This window comes from Passer montanus, unplaced genomic scaffold, assembly GCF_014805655.1.
Source record: "Passer montanus isolate IOZ18808 unplaced genomic scaffold, ASM1480565v1 scaffold41, whole genome shotgun sequence".
NCBI classification, from domain to species: domain Eukaryota; kingdom Metazoa; phylum Chordata; class Aves; order Passeriformes; family Passeridae; genus Passer; species Passer montanus.
In genome coordinates, this window is record NW_024368930.1 from 3,159,917 (window position 1) to 3,178,484 (window position 18,568).

At 49.0% G+C, this 18,568-nt stretch overlaps 1 protein-coding gene across 1 annotated transcript; it reads right to left on the reverse strand.

The window, feature by feature from the left end:
* Window positions 1–975: 975 nt before the first annotated feature.
* Window positions 976–18,357, reverse strand: APCDD1L (APC down-regulated 1 like). The gene is made up of 4 exons (XM_039719396.1): window positions 17,994–18,357; window positions 6,591–6,702; window positions 5,298–5,856; window positions 976–3,072 (listed from the first exon to the last, which is right to left on the reverse strand). The coding sequence occupies exons 1-4, from the start codon at window positions 18,028–18,030 to the stop codon at window positions 2,308–2,310; spliced, it is 1,473 nt and encodes a 490-aa protein (XP_039575330.1). The 5' UTR covers window positions 18,031–18,357; the 3' UTR covers window positions 976–2,307.
* Window positions 18,358–18,568: the final 211 nt, after the last annotated feature.

The following is an 18,568-nucleotide window of genomic DNA, read 5'->3' on the forward strand; positions in this document are numbered from 1 at the left end:
ACACAAGAACCACCAACTGGCAGTCAAAGCCAGGCAAATTCAAATTGGAAAAAGGCACAAATTCTTAAGAGAGAATAACTGTGTAATTTAGGAATGTGTCTTCAAAAACTGTGAACAGAACAATAAAAGTTATGATATTTATGCAAATAGCTCTTCTGTGGGTTTTTTTCCTCTCAGAGGTGTCCTTAGAGGGGGGAAGAGGACACGGATGAGGTTTCACAGGGCAGTTCAGCCAGCAAAGCACTGGTGCTGCTGGAGCCGTGGTGCCTGAGAGCCTTCCAAGGGCTTGTTGCTGACATTGCATAAGTGTGTGATGGTGTTTCACATCACCTTAATCCCATCCCCACCTGGAAAGGATCTCTGGCCTTGTAAGAGCTTTTACACCGTGCAGGACCTGCTCTTGTTAAGTTTAATCCATTTTGGTGCCATGTAAATGAAACACAATATCTGCACACAGCTCTGATGCATGGGGGTAAACACAGGGCAGGAATTGCCCTGTCCCTCTTCCACACACGCTCCAAAGGCAGCACAAGGCTGTTCCCTGCTCTGCCATGGGCGTCTGTGTCCTGCAGAGCAGGGGCCTGTGCTGATGGGAGCCACAGCAGCCCTTCCCTGGGCTGTGGTGAGCACAGTGGTGGGAAACTCCTGATGGAGAATTCTGCCCGTGTGGGCTTACAGGGGGTGCAGCTGAGCTGCCCATTCCCAGCACCCCAACGGGAACATCCCCAAGGAGACACCACCTCCTCTGGGATCACCTCAGTTGCCCGTGGATCTCCGTGCAGCAGCAGGGAACAAAGCACAACCAAGACTGGAAATAAGATTTGCCTGCTGAAGTCTCCAGGGATTAGGGAGGGAACCCAAGGCAAGGCAGCCAAGCCTGGCCCTTTTGTGTGTCACCTTCAAGTTGAACTGTTTATGTGCATGACTAATCCTGGGTCATGCCTGGAACATGTGAACATGCTGACAACATTTATGTCACAACTGTAATGCATTTAATAAGCATCTCATTTGAATTATTAATGTACAGATCCCCCCAAAGTATTTTTGTGTTATAAACCCCATAATTTATCTAAGTACAAGCTGCAAGTTCGTAAATACAGCATTAAGAAGGTGGCTATTGCATAGCTGCTTTAACAAAATATCTTTTGTGGGTAAGATATATAGGCTTATTTGGAGAGGATTTAGCTGCTGGAGAAGGGCTTCTCGAGGAAGTTATATGATGCTTAGCTGCAGCAGACAGGGAATATAATTTCATAGTTTGTCCTGCTTGTCAGTAGGAATCAGTTTGACCTGACTGTGCTGTCTGATCTGAGCATCTCTTCAGCTCATTGTTCACCAGAGGCAGATTTATAAAACATCTGTACAGGAATGAGGCTGGAAGTGACACTTTGAGAGGAGAGCTGCATTAACAGCTGCTGTGCCAGTAACTGCAGAGGAGGCAGTGGAAATCCATGGCCTGAGAGGGCTGGTGAGGGATCTTTCCCTTCCCACGGGGCATGGTGGCAGTGCCTGTGCCAGGCATGGCAGCAGTGACACGGGGACACTGCTGGTAGCTCACAGCCAGGCAGCACTGCACTGGAGAGCTGGGCTAACGCAGCAGGGATGCAGTGCTGCAGCCAGGGAATGCTGAGCCTTGGAGCTGTGCACAGAGTGTTTTCCATCTACTGTAATCTATGCCCAGGGTCAGGTGGAAAAGTTGAGCCCTCTGTGAGAGCTGTTCTGGGCATCTCCAAGTGTTTGTGGGTCCCTGTGTGTGACATACACAGGCAAAGTGCAGAAAATATCTGTAAACTGCAAGAGGCATGTGAACCGTGCCCTTCTCAAGAACACTTGCTGACTGTTTATTGCTGACTGACTCTGCAGATTAAATTTGCATGAACAGCAAAAAGGAGTGTGATGGGAGGGAACTTAACCTCAAAGAAACTCAGCAGCCAACACTTGGATGTTTGAATTACATCTGAATCAAGCTCTTGATTAAATCTTAGCGATGTCAAAAGCTCAAAGCAGCAATTTTAATTGATGTCACTTTTTTCCCCCCTCATGATGCTAAATTATCTGTTGCAATGTGCAGTGCATCCGTGTCAGTACATTAAATTTGCACGCAAAGAAGGGAGATTAGGCAATAAAGCCACAGGACAAACAGTGTGGAGTCAGGCATATCTCCTTGGCTTCGTTCACTAGTGGGTGTTTTTAAAAAGTGTTTCCAAATCTGAGTAAAACTGATTCCAGATGTGCTCATCTGAAGGATATAAAAATCACGCTAGCACCAAGATTTATCTGAATTCTGCATTGTACCTGAAGAGATAACTAGTCCCATCTTAAAAACAGAAGTGCTATAAACAACAAAAAGGCCACAGGCAAAGGTTTTAGTGCTTCGATCCCGTTAGCATCCTTTCTTCCCACGTATTTCAGACTGATGTAGTTGGAGAATTCCTCCGGGGCCGCAGCACACTGCATCAGAGGGGCCTGGTAGGAGGTGGGTCGCTTGTCGGGGCTGTCGGGGCTGGAGCCGTCCGTGGGCCGCTCCCCGATGTAGAGGAGGCTGCGCTCCTGCGAGTCCCGCTCCGTTTTGAACAGCTCGTACTCGGTGTGCGGCAGCTTGATGCCCAGAGCCAAGCATCCGTTCGTGGGTGTTATATCCTGCTCCACGCCGGCGCTCCAGGAGCCCGCCAGCCCGCAGCTTCCCGCCTGCGAGGAGTTGAGCATCAGCACCGTCACCGCGTCCATGGGCGTCACCCGAGCCTGGGTGACTTTGAAAGCCAGCTCGGTGCCACCCCGCACCTTGGACGAGGGGATGCCCTGGCTGTAGTGCCCGGAGGCGTAGATGGTGAAGGTGGGCTGCCTGCAGAGCGGGTCGGAGTAGTGATAGTAATGCCCTTGCCAGGTGTGGTTGTTGCCGTGGAAGGTGAAGTAGCGGGTGAGGAAGAGCACGGCGGGGCGCACCTCGCAGTGGGTGCTGACCCAGCTGCCGCTGAGCTGCAGGGGCAGCGCGGCCCGGGCGGGCAGGATGGGCGGGTGGTGCTCGTCGGCCCTGGAGACGATCCCACACGCCGGGCAGGGGTGCACGTGGTGCTGCGGGAGACAGAAAATAACAGCTCTGCCAACTGGGAAGCAAAAAAAAAAAAAAAAAACCAACAACAAACCTTCCAGAATATTTCAAAAGCTGCGGCTCCCCTCGCCCACAGCAGGGTGCGGAACTGCGGGGAGCTTGGCACAGGCTGCCGAGCAGATTAAGGGGATAAAGCGCTGCCCTGCTCTTTGCTATTCTGGTAGCCGAAGGACAGCGGCTGTGCTGAGGACAGCCCGGGAGGAGCCCAGGGCAAGGGCAGGGCCAGGAGGGGAAGGCTCCCTCGGGACACCCAGGGCGCTCCCGGCAGTTTTCCGTGGCTGGGTGAGGATGGGGGCGCTGGGCTGTGCCAGAACAGAACTCCTGGGAATGAGGGAGGCTGTGACCCTGGGCAGCTCCAGGACAGCCCAGGGTGTTCTGCCTCCCCTCGCCCCGATCCTGCCCCTGCTCCCACATCCCGGGATGCGGGATAAGCCGGGAGGGGGACGCGGGGTTTTCCCAGAACCGGGGAAGAAAGGGACCCTCGGCAGAAGGGGGCCCTGACCTTCGCTCCCCTGAGTCAAACCAGCCCTGCCCTGATCCGCTGCCAGCAGAGGTTTTGTGTAGCTTGGAAATTTTTCTTGTACTTCATATATCACAACTGATTTATTTTTAAATAAGCAGGGTTGGAACGTTATATAATTTTCTAGAACACGAGCTAATCTTTACTGAACTGTCATAGGCAAGAAGGTTAAATAACTCAGTAGTTAACTGTAGGGTGGGTAATTTACATGCAAGTTGATTGGAGTCTACTGTAATTTAGTCATTTTCAGCTTGCTTTACTGCTACTGTCACAGTAATGAGTGCTGACAGTACACAGTACATTATGGCTAAATAATCCCAGAAGTTGGCAAATATATATGCTCTCCTTAGGCAGGAAATTCTTTGATAATGAAAGGTAATTTGGGGAGAATGGGTTTCTTTAAAACAGATATAAATTTAAGGGGAAAAGAGTGGTATTTTCAAAAAGAGAGTTAAAAAATAATTCCTGACATAGCTGTATAACTCACCAGCACAGGCAAATGGATGTCAGTTCACAGAAAATAAAAAATTTAAAAAAAAAATCCTATGCCCAATAAAATTATCACTATGGACATGGAGCCAAAACCCTTACTTGCTTAAACCAGTCGTGTGAAGTTATTTCTAATGTATGGCAGCTTCTAATTATGGCCAAGTGGTGACATCATGTGCGGGTCCATTGGAGAGCTGTTGGCTGATTAATTACAGGGCTGCATTCAGAGAGTGAATTTCAGTATCTTTAGATTTGGTTTTAAATTAACTTTTAAAAGTGTTTATGTTTACCATCTGGTTTTGCTCATATATATGGTTTTGGCCCAAGATAATACAAGTTTAACCAAATTGAGAATGTTACTTTTGAGAGGGAGAGGGGTATTGCTCTGTGTTTTTCAAAGTTCAGCTGGTGTGGTTGGAGGTGTGGGGAAATGCTGCCCCAAAATATATTTTTTTTAGATTTATTTCCCTTCTATCTGGCAAAGTTCAGAGAGGTTTTTTCACCCCATCTCACTGCTCCACCATTTCTGATTTGATCAGCTTCAATTCAGATGGAAAGCTGCTTTCCTGGGAATAAACTAAGTTGCTATAAAACAAAATAAAATAGAATAAAAGGCAACCCAAGTCTTCTGCTCAGTCTTATGTATATCAAAATGGAAGTCTGATTTTTGTGTAATAACATTATTGTGTTGGGGGCAAGTTCCTGTGCTCCTGGCATTGCAGCAAGGGCGGAAGAGTTAATGGCAGATCCCTTGTTCCCCTCAGCCTGGAGCACACCCCAAGGAGCAAGGAGAGGGCAGAGCAGATGAAGAGCAGGGCAGACGAAGGGCAGAGCAGACAGGCTCTAACAATGTGCAGCCTGAAGCCTTCACTGACTTTGTGTGGGAAACAAGGAAACTGCATTTCCTCGGAAAACACGGCCAAACAAAAGCTGCAGCTCCAGGCCCATGTCAGTGCGGGCTTGTTTCCCATGTTGGTTTTGCTGAGCTTTCACCCACCCCGGTCCTGTCCTCTCAGGAAGGCAGAGGGTGAGCCCCACACACCCCAGGCTCCCACACCATCACCCGCGTGTCTTTAGGACCGCAGGGGCCAAGAGCTGCAAGGTGTGGCTGGAACAGCCAGGGAGCTGCTGGCGGAGCCCCGCGGCAGCGAGGGCACCGTGCCAAGGCCTCGTCCTTACCAGGGCGCTCTGCAAGGGGCGCTGGTAGCCGGTGGGGCGGTAGCGCAGCCTCTCCCCCCAGTCCGTGTGGATGTCCCCCAGGTAGAGCTCCTCCACCAGCCGGCTCCCGCTCTGCTGCGGCTGCAGCAGCGGCTGGAAGTGCCGCTCCACCCTCACCAGGCTCAGCTCGTGCATGGCGAAGCCCAGCGCCGCGGTGCAGTCGCGCTCCGTCTTGGCGCTCAGCACCTCGTACAGGGCTCCCGGAGCCCAGGAGCGCCCCGGGGGCAGGAACCCACGGCAGCCCTCGCCGGAGGTCTGGTTGATCCAGGAGGCCACCTCCCGCATGGCCTTCTGGCTGTGGAACACGATGCCCACTTTGTGGAGGTGGTAGTCGGCCTCGGTGGCCCCGCGGGTGATCCAGGAGGCCTGGCGCAGCCGGAGCTTGCCCTTGATGACCAGCGAGTAGGAGGGCTCGCGGCAGGACGGGTCCCAGTAGTAGAACTGCAGAGCCTTGAAGAGCCGGTTGGTGTAGAAGAGGTAGGATCGGGTCAGGAACTCGGGTCCCGGCCGCACCTCACACCTGCGGGAAGGCAGCGCTGAGCCACGGCAGAACAGGGAGAAAGAAAGAAATCCCTCCCAGGCAGCTGGGGTGCAAACAGAGCTGGGAGCAGCTTCCTGGGCAAGAGCCTCCCACACATGATGGCCACCCTTGGGTGGCTTTACAGCCTGGGCATCTGCTACTAAAATCTGAAAGTGATGGACAGAGACCTTACACTTCAGGCATGTCCACAGGAGGAGTGTGGAGGGCAGCAGGAATTAAAGTTGCTCTGCCCATTTGAGTTGCATCCTGATGGGGAAGTAGCAGGTGGCTCTAGGGACATCCAGGGGTCCCACCCTCCTCCAGATGGGAATGAGAGCTTGGGGGAGAAGGAAACTCTCCTCTTGCTGGACAGTTTGCTGTACGGGGATGGACAGGAGCTGTGCTGAGGGCCGGGGCCTCTGCGGGTCCATTCTGAGATCCTCCAGAGTTTGGGGATGTGTTCCCAGTGGATGGGAGTGCCTTCCCAGAAGAACGAGGTGGCTTACCGGGGTGTTAAGGGCGCGTTCCCGGGGATCTGGGGCGCTTTGAGATGGATGTTCCCTCCCATATGGTATAGGGTGTCTTCCCCGCGGTTTTAGGGGCGCATCGTCAGGGGAGAGGGGCAGGTTCCCAGGCTCTGGGGGTGCCCTCCCGGGGCTTGGGGCGCATTCCCGGGCTCGGGGGTGCCTTACCCGGGCTCGGGGGTGCCTTACCCGGGCTCGGGGGTGCCTTACCCGGTGGAGACCCAGCGCCCCTCCAGGCGGGGCGGCAGCCGCGCGGCGATCCCGGCGCTGTCCTGCAGGTGGCGCAGCTGCTGGCGGCAGCGCGGCTCCGCGGCCGCGCAGGCTGCGGGACACGGGGAGCGGGGTCAGCGCCGCGGGCACTGACCCGGGCAAACCCCCAGCAAGGCACACGCGGGGGTTTATTTCGCTCAAGTTTCCGACTTGAGTTTCATCTGAATCTAACTGGTTTGTTAGATGAAACCTTCAAATAAAACGGAGCGCTCTTTGTTGGTGTTCTTCCCCTCTCATGCTATTGTTGAGGCAGTGGCTGGAACGGGGAATTACAGCATGGGAACGCTGGCCTCGCCTGTCGCCCGCCATAAGGACAGTAATTCTGTCACTTACCTCATTTCCCATAACAACGGATGTTATTGGCTTAGGGAATGTGTGAACACTCAGCTAAATCCTGAAGACCTTTGCATGCACGCACACATAAGCACACATATTCCTACACATTATTCACTCTTTGCTTAAGCACTCTGTGGCACTCATTGCAGGGCTGCTTCTCTAAGAAACCTGGGATTTCCCTCTTCATGGCACCATGGGAAGAGCTTTCAGTGAAGCTGCTCCTAAAACCCCGCTGATTCTCTGACCCTGGTTCCAGCGGAGCTCAGCCCAGCCAGGGCTTTACGAGCCCAGATGGGGTTGGTTTGCTCCAGCTGCACTTTGCATTTTACCCAGGAGTCTGCTGGATATTTTGAAGCCAACTTTTATTCACTCCATGCCAGTGTTAGGACACAGGTTGCTTTCCAGCCTGGCTATCAGCTGGAACAAAAGATCCAACATCTATGTGTCGCCTTCCCACAGAATGAGGATGTGAAAGGTTTGCACACCCCGTGCCTCAGTCAAGGAGATGAACACACAGAGTCACAATATACAAGCTCTGGACGAAGTCAGGTGGGAATTCAGTAATTAAATGTCTGCTGTGCAAGTCAGAGGCTCCTGGAGAGGGAGCTCCACTAAATCCCCTCTAAAAGGAGAGGGAATCCCACTCAATAACTTCAGACTTTTATCTGATGGACAAATTCAGCCACTTCACTATGGTGCTGCCATTTTACAGGCCACTTGAAATGTATTTGTGTATTTATGTATGTGAGCACACAAAGCCTGAACTACCACAAAAGGAATAAACACATGGAAAGGGAAGCCCCCAGTGAAGTGGGAGAGCAGCACCCAAAGGCCAGGGGAACCAGCCTTGCATTTCCTGGTACCTCACCCATCTCTGGAGTACATGAAACAGCTGGAAAGACACAGTATTAGAGTTCAGGGCTCTTTTGGGAGCAGACTCACAACTGCACTGCTCTTACCATCCTTAAGGGCTGGAAGAGGTGAGCAGGCACAGCCAACTCCTTCACCATTGCTTGCACTCGTGCTTCCTAAAATGCAGTTCCTGTGAGTCTCCATGTGAAAATGGGAAAATATGGGATGACAAAACCCCCTGCTATTAGTTAAACCTCTAATTTGGCAGCTGCAGCACGTGTGAGGCTGCCCCATGGGTGCCTATTTAGGAGAGGCATTAGGAGCTGGGAGCTGTATCCTCAGCCCAGCTCTGCCTTGACTCTGCTCTGGGGTCCTCTGTGCTCCCTGCTCCTGGGGCTTTTTTTTTAAACTCACACTCAGAATATGCCAAGATTCATTTGACTGCCCTAAGAGACCTAAGTACTGGAGAGTCATCAGAACAAGGGCAGTCCAAACGAAACCACACTTCAAACAAACACAAAATTATTATCCTAGAGAATAGTCAACTAAAAAAGAACTGTATTTGTATTAGAGGTAATAATGGACATAAGGGTCAAATTTGCTCTTGCCCATAACCACAGAAAGACTCTAGAGGTATCAGTGCAGTCTGTAGATACGTAGAATGCAGCTATAAAATATACACAATATAACCCAGTCAACTCACAAGCTGAGCTCTGCGTGTGTTTATTGCAGCAGAAGCTTCAATATCTCGCTGAACCCTTCGTGCTACTCTTGGCAGAGACACTAATAGTCTACATTGTTTGGGAGCAAAGACACTTTGGCAATGCAAGCACTGCATTTTGACACATTCAATACAAAAGGGAATTTTTATAATGGGGATCAAACTTCATGGGAAAAGAAAAAAAAAAAAGCGTCCAGAATGTAAATATTTGACATGATGGGAATTCCTAAGGATTTTGTCTTACTTAATTGTGCACAAGACTCCAAGCTGGATGCATCCTCAAACCAAAAGCTATTGGCCTGTGTCCAAAATTTGTGACTGCTTTTTTCCTCCCTCAAATACTCCAGCTCCACCAGATCCAAACATCCTTTCAAGCTGGAAAAGTTTAGTCCCAGGCCTAAAATCTGTAGTTAGAGCACCTCTCTATTCCAAGAGCAGCATAAAGTGGCTGTCACTCATGTGTCACTCTGTTACTCAGCCCCTGGTAAAGCGCATCAGAGCAGCTCCTCTTTCTTAAGAGTGACACAAATTAACTGCTCTATAGAGTTCTCAGGCAGGAGGAAGGAATTATTCACAATTCATCTTCAAGACAAAAATCCTCATTCATAGGAAAATCTAAAAAAATGCCTAACTGTGATCTCTCCTCCCTAACTGTGATCTCTCTCTCCCCCTCGCTCGCTCTGCCGTCCGTCTGTATCGATTAACCACAAGCGTTTCCAGAGAGCTCCCCAGCACAGCACTTAGACAAGACAGGGATTTTCCCAGCTTTTCCCAGCTTTCCCAGTGCGTGCTGCATCCCAAGGATCAGCCCAAAGCCTCGGAGCAGGGCGCTGCACAAGCACTCAGGCAGGGAGAGGCAGAGCCTTCACTGCCATCAGCACAAACCGGACCGAGCCTTGAGCACACAGCTCCAGCAGCAGCTGTGACCAACCATTCCAACCCTCACTTGTACAAACCACGTCCAGGAAAATCAGATCCACGGCATCAAATTGACAAGAAGGGCAGAAATGGAAATTCTCAAATTCTCCTCACAGTAAATTGTTGGTGAAATTAAGGTGGAAGATTTCGAGGCAACGGCCAAGCCTGGAAATGAGAGCCCTGTGCTACACAAGAGCTGAATGCTCCAGATGCAGAGCCACTTCTCACTTCTAAAGGAAAAAAACATCAACCAAGAGAGAAATGCTGTCATATTCCTCCTTGGAAACAAATCTTGTTTGTGCACCCCCAAGCAGATTGACTCTGGAAAAAAGCAAAGTTGAGTCACACATCTGTTTCTTCATAAATGGAGGAGAAAATGCATATATTACAGTTTGCAACAAATTAGTTACTGTGGATCAGCTCTTCTCCAGAGCTGGACTGTTTTATCTCTTACATGTTATTGCCTCCTATGGCCAGAATTTATCATTCCCATTTATAATTCTAATGTTTCAGTTAGTCACCCATTCACAGGGATAAGATCAGGGCCTGAAGTCACGGAGCGTTACACATTTCTTCATTTAGAGATGACATAAAACCTTTGATATTTTCTGAGGAATGTTCAGACTGGAAAGAAATAGGCGATAAGAAATGTATCAATGTATTTTGCATAAGTGAATTACACTTTTCCACACAGACTTCATTAACACAGCAAAACAGTGTTTCTTTAGCATTTTCCTCTCCTGAGTGCACACAGAATGGATTTTGGGTTAGCCACTAAAGGAATAAACATTCTTTTAGAAGCAAACAAAATAGTTGTATTTAGCAAATCAATTTTTCTTGCATTTGTGTGGAGATTAAGTTAGTGGTGCCTTTAATTCACTCAGAAAAAGGCATTCCCAAGAGAACAGCTCTGTGGGAAGAGATAAATTTTATATTATTATATTATAAAGTTATAAAATTTAAATATAACCCACTGGGGATGGAAAAGTGTATCACAGCAGAACCTTGCATTTTGCCTAAATGCAAACTGAACACAGTTCAGGACAGAGCTTAAGCACACGCTTAAGTCTAATTGGTTGCAGTGAAACTTAAGCATGTGCTTGAAATTAAGCCAGTGCATGAGCATTTTTCCTGATTAGTAATGCCTCCCTGAACTGAAGCCAGAATGTGGTCAAGTGGTTGAGGGAGGATACCAGTGCTTTCACTGGAGCACTGTTTGGTTTCTGGAAAAGTATTTCTATTATTCATCCCTTCTCCTATTTGTCTGTAAAATGGGTATATTCACATTTAGCTGTCTCACCAGGCTGGTGCTCAGTTCATGATATTCATAAAATGCTTTGAATTCACTAAATGTTTCTCAGTTATGCCCTCAGGGCTGGCACAGTAACTGTATTACCCACAAACTATCATTGCAGAGCATCACCCTGAGCTTCCTCTGCACACTGAGCATAATCACACATGAAATCCTGCAGATCCTAAGAGGAAACTCAGCCGACTCAAAAGTCCCAAGTAGTTTGGGATTTTAGAGAAGTTTTCAAAACATACTTTCACCTCATACATTCAGCACAATGGCATTTGAGTTCAGACATCCCATTCTATGGTTCTAGCCTGGCTTTGTTCTAAGGCTGTGAGCACTGCCTGATCTGTCTCATATCCAAAATTAAAATAGTGAAGGGCTTGTGGTGAGTTGCCTGGGGGTTTTAAAGGCACTAGAGAAGTAAATATTTTGCTCTTGGAATAATGGAATAATGTATTTTTCCTGTTAAGTGTCATGTGCAGCAACAGATGACAAGACAGATGGGATTTAGGGAAGGGGAGGAAGGAGAAGTACCCCGAAGATCTTCTTCAGTATAAACTACATTTAAATAAAATGGCTTCTTCAAACTGCCTCTCTGGCTGCTTACATCAAAGACAATCAAGCCTACCACTGTAAATGGGACACAAGGGCTTGATCCCAGTTTTACTGGAGTCTGTAAGAAGGAAATTCTCATCAGCACCTTATTCAGAAGATGCCCATCCCCATAAACTGACAGCAAACACTGAGGAAAGGAGGAGAAATGGGATAGGGAGAATCACAGATGGTTTGGGTTGGAAGATCTGACCTTACAGATCATGGTATTCTCAAATGGGGTGAACTAAGCAGGACATGTAAGAGCCGGGACAGAGGACTTGTGGTGACAAAATAAAGCCCAAGAGCCAGACGTGAGTCCACTCTCCCATGAGCTCTCCTGCAGTTCATGCTCACCAAAACACTCTTAGGTTACACAGCAGAGCTCTACTCACAATATCCTTGCTGCCCTGAGAGAGACAGGAGCCATTTCACTTCATGTTCCTCTTTCTCAGCCCCAGATGCTGCACAGACTCAGACCAGCCCACACTTTTCCTACAGCTAAACTGGCCAGTGTCAAAAGATTGACTGGAGAACAGAGCAGCAGTTCCAGGCAGCCCAATGGCCCCAGCTGGCCCAGCCACTGTGGTCAGCTCAGGGGTCACTGGCCCTTGGCTCAGAGCCCGTCCTGCTGCCAGCCCTGCACTGGGCAGCCCAGCCAGGGACAGCAGGGAGGGCAAGAGGGTTGAGAAGGGGGCTCTGCTGTGAGCCAAAATCTGAGAACTCACAGCATTAACACGCCATGACTTGTGTTAAACTGATCAGTATTGCCATGTAAGTTTGGCACAGGTAAATATGTAACCAAAACCCAAAGGAAAACAAAGGAAAGAAAGGTGATGTTAGAGCTTTTTTACTTGAGAACTGCTGCAAGTTTTAATTTCACTTTGGTGAGACAGGTGAGACCACAGTGAGATCTCTAACCCCCTGGGTGCCTAAACAGTGAGAGGCTGGGGAGAGCAAATGGAGGGAAGCATTTGTTTTCCAAAATAAAAACAAGGCTGAACAATACCCTGGGGTACCATCACGACTCAGTTAAATTCTAACCAGAATTCACATTCTTACCAAATTGCAAATATTACATCTATATGCTTTAATTCAGATGAGTCGGAAACCCAACTGAAAAAACAGCACATGGATGTGAAATTAATGCCACACTGTTGTTATAAATGTATGGAGCACCCATGCAGGTTTTGGCAGTGCCCCTGAACCCCTGCACAGACACATTATTAGTGGCTATCATGGCCATTTTTAATAGTGATGGCTAAGCATATTTTTTCCTGGAGTGCTTTGAAGAGCAGAACCAGTAATCAGCCATGGCTTGGCTATAAAATGTCAACCTCATTTCAAATGTCTAAATCACTCACATGGACCAAGAGTGCAGAGAGGACCACCCACCACATAATATTAACATAAATACAGCATTTACCCAAAGCAAAATGAGCAACTGGAACTGGCGGGAGTTGAGAGTAGAACAACAAAAAATGATGAGGGGGTGGGAGGGATTGAGTTACAAAGGAAGATTAAAAGAGCAGAGTACATATAGCCTGGCTGAGCAAGATGGATATGATAACAGCCTATAAATATTCACAAAGCACAAACACCAAGGAAAGGAAGGAATTCCTTGCAGTGAATAAAAGGATTCTGTTGGGAGCGAATGAAGAGGGGAAAAACATGTGGCTTGTATGGCAGAGTGAACTTCTCGAGGCACAATGGAGTAGGCAACCTAAGTCCACTTGCTTGGCAGGATTTGAGGGCTTGAGCAAAGCATGAGTTCAGCAGGGAACAGCTCGCTCTTGGCAGGGAGTTGGCGGGATAATCTGAGTGGCCTTTCAGTCTCCCACTGCTACGGAGCCGCCCCAGTTCCCTGCTCCCACGGGGGACAGCTGCTCTCCTGTGTAAGCACATTGTTCACTTACTGCTCTTCAGAATCCCTCCCTGGCCTCCATGGGACTAGAAATGAGGGCTGGATGCACAAAGGCATTTAGGGATGTAGAGACCTAAGCAACTGCAATAGGTACTAAACTGCTGGACACAGCTGGGAATCCCAGCAGGTCCCTGCCATGTCAAGTACTCACTGCTGAAAATCTAAGTCCAGGAAATTAGGTTATAAACCCACTAAAGCAAGAACAATCCTTTTGTTCTCCCTTTATTTAGCACCTAACACAACAGGGCTCTTGGCGCTGCTGCAAGGATACTGTTTATAGTAATAAAATTAGGATCTAATAGGATCTAATACTCTGAGGCTACTTGGCTCCTGTGAAGCCAAGGATGAGAAGGGCATTCAAAAACAGTCATCCTCAGGAAAAAAGCTCTGCAGAAAGGAGGGAAACTGATCCAGAGCCCACACCAGCAATACACACACGTTTAACTTAGAGCCACAAGTGACCACAGAAAAAGGTTACTTGTTCAGCTGGAGCACAGAATTGAAGTTACTTCTAACATGTGTTTTGGGGTCTGGGTGTGGTTTCTCGATAGCCTGAAATTTCAGTCTACTGTTTAGCCTGTCCACATTAGCCAAGTTTTGATGCGTTCCAGTTCTCCTAAACTCTGCCGACAGATGCTAAAATCAAAGCTGACATTCAACCTACGTGCTGCATAATCTAATAACAGGACTTGTGCTACTCAAAACTAACAAACTCTGGGAGCTTTTCTGCAGCAAAACCTTGCTGTCATTTATATTCTCGTCTGTCTTTTCCAGGCAGGCTAACTGGGAAATATGACTTCTTTTTTCTCTGAAAAGCTTTAAAAATAACATGTCATTGTGTTTTTGTATCAACAGGGGAGAGCCAAGCCATAACTTGCCGTGTCCAGCACTTGTGGATTTAGTGAGAGTGTGAACAAGGTGAATCCAATTGTCTCAGTGGGGAGCTTGGTGTATACATTGATCTCGGAGTGCCAGGAGAAAGCTGCTTCCAAAGACCACAGTCTTGGAGTTAGATAAGGCCAAAATGTCACACATTTGTCAATGTTTCTTATTAACCCAGGAGAAACCATGGGGGACTTTTTCAGTGCTTGACATACACTCAAGTTTAAAGCATGATTTTAAAATCTAAACTCAAGCAAATCTCTTCAAGCACTCTGTGGTGAGACTTCTCCTGTTGATTTATGTCCCCTCACATCAGCTGTAAGTGGAGCTTGCACCAATCCAAATATCTGTCTAACAGTGCCACAGGAGCTGAGCTTCTTTGCAGCATTCAGATTCAGCTGAATTCAAACCGTGATGATTCAATAAGCTATTCACTGAAAATGAGAAAACACCACTATGAAAGCCACAATTATCACACCATCACCCTGCTAAAACTCAAAAATAATGATGGATTTCAACCTCTTATCATTTAACACCCTGAAGCCTTGGCATTTAGAATAAATATCAGAGCTTCTTTTCTAAGACATGGAAACAGAACTGCCCTAATTTTGCATTTTAAACCATGAGACCTTTTAACTCCTTAAAGAAGAAAACCCCACAGATTGCAGCTTACTAACCCCTCAGATCTTACACAAATTAAAATGGGAAGAGAAGGAGCTGTTCTATGAATCACATTTTCAGTTTCTGGCAGCACTCTTAGCCTACAGAAGAAGGGTTACACATTGAAATTCTCACGTTCTCACTGTCAGTTTCTTGGGATTATTATATCTGAGATACACCATCTTAAAATCAGGAAGTTTCCCTTCTTTCACACCTTTATCTTCCTCGGCAAATGAATAAGAAAACCAAAGCACTTGTGTAAGAGCATTGTATAGGTGCTTCCTAATTTGAGGTTGATTTTAGCAGTGATTGTATCTCACCCATGAAAGCGTTGTCTTTACAGATGACATATGCTCTGTTGTGGGGAAACACAGGATCCCACTGAAAGCAAAACCTCTTTCCAAACTTTGTTCTGCCAGATGCAGCCTCCCCTAGCATTGGATTCCAGCTTTGGTTTTCTTCACAGCAATTTCTGGCTTTTGAAAATCTCCTTACTCAACAATTTGTGCTTGTGGGGAAAATATAGAAACCACACAATATTTTTTTCACTTGTGCTTTTTTTACATCTCAGCCCTGTTTTTATCTATATCCATATACTTTGAAACGTGGCTAACCCTATAATTATTGAAAGAACAAATAGAGTCGTATCACACAATCCAGCATAGCACATTAGTTGTTGATTTTTTTTGGCCTGAGAAATGAAGAATAAAAACCACCAACCTGGTAAAAAAAATTAGCTAAGTAAACATTAACCAAATAAATATTTGAACCAAAGACAATGATGTTGGTTTAGTAGTAGGAACAGATATATTATTGTGTAAATAGACACACATCTCTATGCTGAGTGTTGTTCTATCACTTATGGGATTCTCTTGCTAATCTCTTAACTCAATGCAACTGTGATCTTATTTTACCTCAACACTGTCACTTTCAAACTTAAAAGTAAACATTGAAAGCAAGAATAGATATTTTATGTTAAAACCATGTAGGAGAAGCTACACATGAAAAATATCAGTGCCATGTTATTGGAATGTACAGACTTTAATGAAAGCTTAGGTAAAACTCAGCAGGTCTCAGGGGACATTTCCAGGAATGAGTGATTCTTTTCTGGAGGAGACTCCAAAGTCAGATCCAGTTACCTAACTAAAGTGGTTTTTCAACTAATTATGCACTGGTGTCATGCCCATGCTAATGTTCAGCCTTATGCAAAATGCAGAATGCCAGTCTTGCTCACAGTGAGCAAAGCTTGCTCTGATTTTAATGAGTTCTGGGTCCGACTTAGGTATTTAAACAGTTACTTTGAGGTTCAGTTTCTGTTCTGACTGAAAGCAATAGAAATTCTCTCACTGACATCAGATGCAAGAAGCAGAGAGTTTAGGTTAGACTGGACTAAGAGAAACTGCATGAGGATTTAAGAAAGAATTATTCTAATTAGACTTCAGTGAGTAAACTTACATAATGCAGTATAACAGATCCCTGAGCAGAGCAACTTGACCTAGTAAGATACTTAGAGAATTCATATTTCTCAGCTTTATTTTTCAAACACATGACAAAGATCCCACATAAGGAGAACAGGAAAGTAACTCTACAGAAGTGCCCTGCTCAGAGATTTCTTTCTATAGTCTGGTCCTTTACACTTAATGCAAGTACTGCCCAATAGCTGTCACCACACAGTTCTTTTGCCTTGATCACTAAGCCCTGAGCTGGAGAGGTGAGTCAATGTGAGTTTTGCTGCCCAAAACCTCAGACGAGTTAACTAAGTGGTAGAAAGAGCAGTAGAAACCAGGTGCCTGGATTTTCAGTGTCCAGACTGCACAGGGCCCTCAGGGACATCCTCCCACCCTTCCTTTCACCTGTCCCTTCTGTTCAGGAGTCTCACCCAAGGGTTTCCTCTGCATTTCCTAGGAAAATACTGTCTGAGGATGGAGGAGTCTCTCTCAGACTCTGCTGTTTGTCATAAACAGAAATAATTTTGTGTATTTTTCACAGCACAGTTGCCTTTGTTTTCCCATATGGTCTCTTAAGCCAGAACCTTTTCTTCTGAAACTGCTCCAATAAACCGTGGGGTTGAAAGATGCCTTTCTGAAAGGGAGCTGTAGAGATGCAGCTTGTGCTGCTCTGCGAGTCTGTCTGCACAGCTGGGGCTCAGAACCACGTCCCTGGAGCAGGAGGCTACTTGTGAGGTTGTCCCTTGCCAGGGCAGGTGCTGGATTCTCCTAGGGAGAATTCCCTACTCCAGTGAAAATCACCTTTAAGCCCTTCCTGCAGCTAAACTCTGCTCGATGCTCTCCGTGCACCATACTCGGGACAGCTGCGGTGACAAAGGGGATGCCCGACTGTCTCTGCCAGCACCTCCCTGGGCAGCTCAGCACCGGACCGCCAGCCCTTTTGGCATCCCTGCACGGCGCTCTCTGGGAAAAGGCTTCAGGGGCTCAGTCCCCGCTCCCAATCCCACAGCTCGGGGGGAGCAACCCAGGGCTCCGCGGCGCTCCCCGCCCGTCCCTGCCCCGGCGAGCGGCGGTGGGGCTGCGGCGCTGCCGGCACTCCGCGGAGGCACGGCGGGAAAACCCTGCCGGGCCGGGCACCGAGGCTGAGGGAAACCCTGCCCGGGCGGGGCACCGCGGCTGAGGGAAACCCTGCTCGGGCCGGGCACCGAGGCTGAGGGAAGCCCTGCCCGGGCCGGGCGGGCACCGAGGCTGAGGGAAACCCTGCCCGGGCCGGGGGTGACCCGGGCAGGGAGCGGCGAGCTCCGGGCGCCAGGTGCCTCTGCCCGGGCGGGGGCACCCCGGGAGCCCCGTCCCGGAGCCGGCCCCACCGAGACCCGCCGTGCGACTTCCTCCTGGTCCTCTCGCCCCCTCCTCGCCGCTTCTTTGCACCCTCTTCGCACTCCCCTTGCATTTTCCTGCATCCTCCTCCCCAGTCCGCTGCGCTCTTCTCGCACACTTCTTGCACACTCCTCGCTGTCCCCCTGCACTCCCCATAAAGTCAGTCTCGTTGCATTTCAACCCCTTGCACCCTCCTGCCCGCTCCTGCCCCTTCACTGTGCCCGGATGGGTGAGGGAGGTGACGGGGAACCTCATGAGGGTACGACCCCGACTCCGCCACCCGCTCTCCCTCCCGTCCTCTCGCCGCGGGACGGCACCGGCCGCCGGTGGCACCTACCTACGAGCAGCCCTGCGAGCCACCAGCACCGGACCATGGTGCCCGCTGTGTGTCCCGGCCAGAGGCGCGATCGCCGCCGGTGCCCGCGGAGCTCAGCGGGGCGCGGCGCCCGGCGGTGCAGCCATGGGCCGCCTCCGGCGCTCCGGTGCCCGCGTCGGCGGCACCCCGGCTTCAGCCCTCAGGCGTCCTGCTCAGCCCGAGCCTTGCGAAGCGATAAAGGGGGGACGAAAAAAAGAAAAGTATATATTTTAAAATAAAGCTCCACAGCCCACCCCGCCTTCGCCGCGGAGCGCGTCCCCCCGGCTGCTGATGGCTTTAATGGAGCTTGGCAGCCACAGGTTCCCGCTGCCAGAAGAGGTGGAGACTCCGCCGCCTGCGCCCCACATGCGGCCGCGCACCGCACACGCGGGGGAGGAGGAGGAGGAGAAGGAGGAGGAGGAGGAGAAGGAGAAGGGCAGCCCCGGCCCGGCACCACGGATCGTGGTGGGAGCCCGCCTCGGGACTGGCTCCCTCAGGGACCGGCTCCACCTTACCCGACCTGAGGCCGTGGTGCTGCCCTGGGCCCCGAGGTCTTG